Here is a 7,455-nt window from a genome sequence, read left to right on the forward strand (position 1 = left end):
TTCGGAGAGATGGACAGGGTCCGGGTTGGGACTTTACTTTTAAATCTACACCATTTATTAAATTTTAGAGATTAATCTAAATCGTTCAAATTAATAGTAACGTGGTGTCGATATTTTAAATACTAATATCGACGCCATGTTCGTCAATTTTTAAAGAAAAAAGTATTCTCATCTAATGTTTCGTCGATAATATGACGATGATAGGAGGAAGTTTTAATGTCATTAAAATAATCGATGACTTGGCTGTCAATTTTAATATTTTAGTTTTAATTATCTTTTTTTTTACTATATCGACAACAAGCTGTCAAAAAATATCAATAAAAAAGTTGGTCATTGATTTTTAGCATCGAAAAATCCACTGTTCCTTGTAGTGTAATTAACAAAATTTGTAGTAAATTCCAAAACTTTTTAACAAACAATTAAGGCCCAGGTATTGGAAATAAGAATAAAAAAATGAATAAAAATCAAATAATATGATCATATTAGTGATAAACCCCATTCTTAGGGTTTATCTTGTGCTTAATTTAGTGGATTTTATCCATTATTCTCACACTTATTCATAGAAATCGCATGTTTTACATTTTCCTTCCTAATTTTGTGTTATGATTAAAAACATGCTTCTTTGACCTTAAATTGCTAATTCTTAATCTTTCTTTATTACCGTTCGATGCTATGATGTGTGTGTTAAGTAATTTCAGGTCTTACAGGGCAAGAATGGCTTAGAGGATGGATAAGAAGCATGCCAGAGTAGAAGGAACACAAGAAATTAAAGTTTTGAGAAGTTGACAACGATGCGCACGCGTGGACGACGCGTACGCGTGACTGGCGCATAAGACGAGCGATGAGCACGTGTGGATGACGCGTACGCGTGACCAAGTTTTGTCAATCGACGCGTACGCGTGACAGAGCATCATGTGCTGCAGATATCAGAATTTGTTGGGGGCGATTTCTGGACTCTCTTTGGCCCAGTTTTAAACCCGAAAATACAGATTAGAGACTGCAAAGTGGGAGAATCATGGATTCACACTTTCATTCATACACTTTAGGTTTTCGATGTAGTTTTCTAAAGAGAGAGGCTCTCTCCTCTCTTTAGGTTTTAGGGTTTTTAGGTTTAGCTTTTCTCAAATTCATATTTCTACTTTACTTTAATTTAGTTTATCTTCTACTTTTATTTGTTCTAGTACCTTAGTTATCTATTTCTCTTGTTGATTACTTTATGTTGCTAATTTAGTTTATGAACTCTTATGTTTCTTTTGATCCATCTTAATACAATTTATGTTTCTATATTTATGATTGCTTTCTTTAATTTGTGTTATTGATGCTTGCAATTTGGTGTTTAGATTTAATATTCCTTGTTACTTGTCTATGCTTTTATTTTGTGCCTACCAAGTGTTTGATAAAATGCTTGGTTGGGTTTTAAATTAGATTTTTATATTCTTAGCTTGGATTGAGTAATTTAGAGACTCTTGAATTGTCAAAGTCTCTTGTTGTTTGGTAATTGAAAGTTGCTAGTTGGCTTAAACTTCACTAAATCTATTCTTTGATTAGAACTTGTGAACTTAAGTTGACTTTGCTCACTTGACTTTCCTTCATTGTTAGAGGTTAACTAAGTGAAAGCAAAAAAGGCAATTACCATCACAAGTGACTATGATAATGGGGATAGAAATTCTAATTATCAATCCTTGCTAGGACTTTTCTTAATTGTTAGTTTACTTCCTTGTCATTTACATTCGTTGTTGAACACTTAAAAAATCCCAAAAATATACTTTTCCATAACCAATCATAAGTACACTTCCCTGCAATTTCTTGAGAGACGACCCGAGATTTAAATACTTCGGTTAATTTTATTGGGTTTACTTAAGTGACAAACAAATTAAATTTGATTGAGGTTTAATTGTCGATTTAGAACTATACTTACAACACGCTTATTTTTGTGAAAATCTTTACCGACATTTTTCTTCCATCAATTAGCATAAATGAATTCTAAATGTAAAGCATCAATTTTTCCCCAAAAGTCAAAGCATCCGATCTCAATTTTCTTTTGATAATCACAAAAAGAATTTAGAAATAAAATCCTAACCACATATTTCATAAAAAATTAAATAAGAATTTAATAAATGTTATAATAATACTTTAAATTAACAAAAAATTATGTAAAAAAAAGTTGAAAGGAAATTTATTTTAGTGGTGGCGATGCAATGGTGGTGGTGGCGTGGTGGTAAACGATGTAGAGAGTAGAATCTATTTCAGTCATCTAGGGTTTAGGATTTTTCTTTTTTGCAAAAAATTAACAAAATAGAGAAACAACTTGCTTATGGCATGGTGGACTCAGCAGCGATAATGGCGGGTCAATGGAAACTGCTAACGACAACGACACATTGGCAGCAGTGGGTTGAGACGTGGCAAAATGCTGGTACGAGGATCCCATAGCAGCAATGACCACCTTTTACAGTGTTACCACAACAGAGGAGAGGTTGCAGTGGTGACAGAGTAGAGTTGCAGCAGCCAAACATAGGAGAGGAGAGGGAGAGAGAAGAGAGAGAAGATTTGCAGAATGAGGGGAGAATGGGGTGCGTTTCAAATTTACCCCAAATTTATCGTCAGATTTATCGGCGAAAAAAATCCGACAATAACAAACTGTCAGTTACCAAAATGACGTGTTTCTTTTTTTGGCGTTACCGTAAAATTTTTTTCGATAAATTCAACGTTAATATTGGCGCCATTAAATTTCCGTTTCGCACCAAAGCTTACCATTAGATTTTGGACGAACAACCAAATCCTTATTATAACAATTCCATATAAAATCCGACGGTAAATTCAGCAGAAACATCCCACCTAAAATCTACGGTAAATTTGACAGTAATCAACGAATCTCTTGTAGTCTATGTAATTAATCTAGCATTATTAATCTCATAAGTTCACACATTAAATTATCTGATTCTAAAATAATATAAAAAATATTAATTCATATCAATAGTCTAAATTTTAATATTGCATATCTTATTTATTTAGAAAATAAACTTTATTTTATAAAATTATTTATTTATTTATTTATTTATTTATCTATCAATTTATTTAGAATATATAATATGAAAAATCAAGTAAGAACGCAATGAATTTTGGATATATTAGATAATTTTTAATATTGTCACATAAATATTTTATCGATATTGTCATTTTATAATTTTTCTATTATCATATCACTTTTTATTCTTTTTATATAGTGTTTAGGCTTACTTTTTAATCTACTTTTTTTATATTTATGTAGGTTATTTTATGCCTTTAATAGTAATATTATTTTTCTCTAATAGATATAAATTAGTTAATATATAAAACGTAATTTATTTTCTCTTTTAATTCTCACTTCTATTCATATTTACTATATAAATTACCATTCACTTCACTTCAAACATCTTTATTTTCTCTCACATTATATCATGCCTCTTACTTTTATTTCTCTAACCTTTAAAAAATTTGGGTGATGATCACCGTTCTTATTTTAATTTACTAATATATATGTTCTTAAACAATATAATATATAAAGTTCTTACCATATTTTTAAGTTTTTTGTATTTTTGATCTAATTGTGTTTATAAACAATTATATATACTTACTTTGTTACTTATATCATTATTTTTTTTATCAATTTATATTTATTAAATATATATATTAGTTGATAAACTATTTCAAATATTAAAAAATATAATATCCTTAAAATTTTATTTAAATTTAATATTAATTTTTTACATTTTTAATTAAATATTCTTATATATATTATTTTATTTTAGTTCCACACACGACACGAATTTTTTTTTTTTGTTTACCCAAATAGTATTTTCAACCCAATAAATTAAGAACTAATCTGTTACAAATTTAAACTTCATTTAAGTATCTACTGCTAATCAACAAATTACTACAAATTTCAAACTCCGGACACTTACTCAAAGGCATGCTAATAAGGTGGAAATGTGGAATGAAATTGACCAAACGGCTCTTTCTAAGATACAGCTATGTTCTATAAATCTAATAATAAATGTAACACAAAAGAGGCCATCTGGGGAAAAACAACAGGGGCACTATTAAGGAATTTAGAGTTATAATATAATACGTTTGATGAATCTAATAAATGTAACAAAAAAGACAAAAACAAAAATTTATTGGACTAATCTCTACGTCCATAAATCTCGTCTCGTAAACAAATACCATGTAACCAATAAAATTAATTTAGGATCCTCTATCAGCTGATTATGGAGGTTCTAAATTTTAAATTTTTATTTTAAAAGATAAAGTGTAATTTTTTACTTTTAAATCATTTTTTTATATTATTTTTTATTTCAGTTATAAAATAAATAATAAAATTATATTTTATTCTCTAAAATAGAATTTAAAATTTAAAAGATCTAAATCCCATATTATTATCATATTTCTTCCATTCTCCATTTTACCAATAATAGTTTTCATCTTCTTTCTTCTTTTATTTCGATGCTAAATCACACGAGTGCAAAAGGATCTTATACCTCCTCACTCTACATTAAATTGTGGTACCAAAATAGATATTAAACTCCATTTAAACCTATTAAATCTTGATTCTAAATTAGATATTAGGTTTTTCTTTCTCATATTCATTCACTAAAGTCTTCTAAATAGTAGTGGTAGCTAAATGTGTATTAGGTTTCTCTCCTTCACACTAAATTGTTGCATGCTACTATGATTTTCCTTTTGCTACTAATTTGCACCAAATCATGGTTGGGTGTAAAATTTTAGTGGGTTGGTAAAACCCAATAATAAGTTACTAGGAGTGTTTATGGTCAGGTGAAATCGGATTTAATATCATTTAAATTTGATCCGAAATATATATTGAGCTTATTTGTTAGACTCAAATCCGGTTTTAGACCCATTTGGGCCACGATTATATTAGATAAAAATCAAGTGAAAACTGAGCCGTTAACATTACTTTCTTATAAGTTAGCATGTGAAAATATCTAAATTTTCAAGACTCCGACCATTATTTCACATGGTAAAATTTACTTATAAAAATATAACAAGAACCAACCCTTTCCTAAAATTAAAGCATAACTACAATCAATACTAATATTGTCTAATAACACTAAATATTAAATCAATACAAATAACATAATATTATGCATTAATCTAAGTTCTTATGCATTTTAAACATAAAAATTAACTTATAGTCTTATAATAACTAATAATACAAAATATTAAGGTTTACAATACTTAAATTCTACATAATAATATTCATCATTCATCACTAATAACACAATATTAATTGTGTATGATCACCGGACCACCGGATCGAATTCGAATGATGATTCGAACTATGGTCCGAACCCGATCTAAAATAATAATTAGGTCTATTTTTGAGACCCATACCCAAATCTAAATTCAATAAAATCACACAAAATTAACTTCTAAAAAGTTCGGACCGGACGGAACCATGAACACGCTTATAAACTACCATGAGAGTAGGTTGCACAAATTTAGATTCTTGCTATTAAATCGTAGGAAGTGATTAGGTTTTATATATAATTAAGTATGATACCAAATTTCTTCCACAATTTACGTAAAAAAGGAATAATTTTATAACAAAGATTTGTTTAGGATAATCTACTAATATTAATATCTTTCTTTTATGTCCATAAATTTTCCTATTTTTCACCATAGTCAAATATGATTTTAAAATGTATCATAATAATGTAGTTTGACGATTAGTTGACTCTACCAAACACACAGATTTTTTTGGATGGGTTTCTCTAAAAATATTTTTTTAAATAATTTTTCTTTGAAAAGATATTTTGAATAAGTAATTATAAGACTTATTTTATGTTGCGATGTGGACTTATCTTTTTGAAATTTATATTTAGATACAATATTAAAATATATTATTTTAATTTTGAATATCATTTTTATGTTAAATAAAAAAATTCTTCCTAAAAGAAGAATATTATAACTTCTCAAAAAAGTTTTTTTATTAATTATACTTTTACTACTAGATGAAACATAAACAAATTAAAGCTAAACTACAAAAAATGCACTTGAATAATTCTGTTGTTGATAAAAATATACTACACTTAAATTTCATTATTGATAAAAATGTCCTCAAATAATTTAAAAATGCGATAAAAATGCCGAACATTAAATATGTATGTTCAAAGAATACTTTAGAGATTTAATTTTAATGTGATTTTTTACAAACATGATTAGAAAGATGAGATATTTTTATCTTTAAAATTTAGTGATTTTTCGTTAAGTATATTTTTTTGTGCTTTTTTGTCAACAACCAATAATACTTTTAAAAAATCACAAAAAAATATATAATTAGCAAAAAAATTACTAAATTTAAGAATAAAAATATCTCAATTTTTTAATCATGATTGCAAAAAATTACATCAAAATTTAAGCTCTAAAGTATTTTTTGATAAATACATATTTAATATGAAATATTTTTGTCGCATTCTAAAATTATTTTGAGAGTATTTTTGTCGATAAAAAATATTTGGGTGTATTTTTGTCGACAATAAAATTATTCGAGTGTATTTTTTGTAGTTTATCTGAAAATTAAAAATTATTTAATTTAAAACATACATTTTTCAAAAGGAGATTAATGTTTTATACAGAGAGGTCAAATTATACTTATTGGACATAAAATTAAGATATGAACATGAAATTAATAATTTTTTTTACAAAAGGGTCAAATTTCTTGGGTTTGGTTAACAAATGTTCAAAGGACAATAGTTAAATTAGCAATAAAAAATTATTTATAAAATATATTAGGATTTAATTGGTTTGAATTTGAATTTTTAGTTTTTTTTTAAGAAAAAAATTGATAAAAATGAAAACCGGAAGTGAACATTTATTTTTGTTATTATTTTTACTAATTTTCTAATTTTTTCATAAAATTTTAAAAATAGAACATATTGAAAATAAAATTGCAAAGGAAAGAGGCATTAAGTTTTTTATATTTTCAATATACTTTAATTTTTCAAAGTGAGATTAATGTTTTATACCAAAGGTCAAACTATGAGTTAATAGTTAAATTTATTTCTGAAAGATCATTCATTTTTTAAATTAGTCCTTAAAAGATTTTTTTAGTCATATTAGTCCTTAAAAAATAAAACGTAAGCCAAATTGATCGTTCTATTAGTTAGGTGATGACGTGTCATGTTAAGTGCCACGTGGTATAATGATTTGTTAGGTTAATGCCACGTATCACAAAATGGTTAGTTGACATGTCAGTTCATTGACACTTAGCTCATCACATGTCACTTGACATATAAAAAAGTTATTTATAATTAAAATAATCCCTAAAAGTTCAGACGTAAGTCATTTTCATTCCTAAAATTCTAAAAATTAATCAAATTAGTCCTTATATAATTTTTTTATTTTTTTTCATAATATTAAATTTAAAATATTTTTTATAGTAATAATTTTAATATT

At 26.5% G+C, this 7,455-nt stretch overlaps 1 protein-coding gene across 1 annotated transcript in view; it reads right to left on the bottom strand.

Annotated features, from left to right (window-relative positions):
- Positions 1 to 2,287: 2,287 nt before the first annotated feature.
- The window catches only part of LOC110281594 (uncharacterized), an 11,247-nt gene continuing 6,079 nt past the window's right edge, over positions 2,288 to 7,455 (bottom strand). The window contains exon 3 of the mRNA XM_021143962.1: positions 2,288 to 2,443. Within this exon, the coding sequence (XP_020999621.1) occupies positions 2,288 to 2,443 (156 nt within the window). The remainder of the gene's footprint in view (positions 2,444 to 7,455) is intronic.

This window comes from Arachis duranensis, chromosome 5 (assembly GCF_000817695.3).
Source record: "Arachis duranensis cultivar V14167 chromosome 5, aradu.V14167.gnm2.J7QH, whole genome shotgun sequence".
Classification (NCBI taxonomy): Eukaryota; Viridiplantae; Streptophyta; class Magnoliopsida; order Fabales; family Fabaceae; genus Arachis; species Arachis duranensis.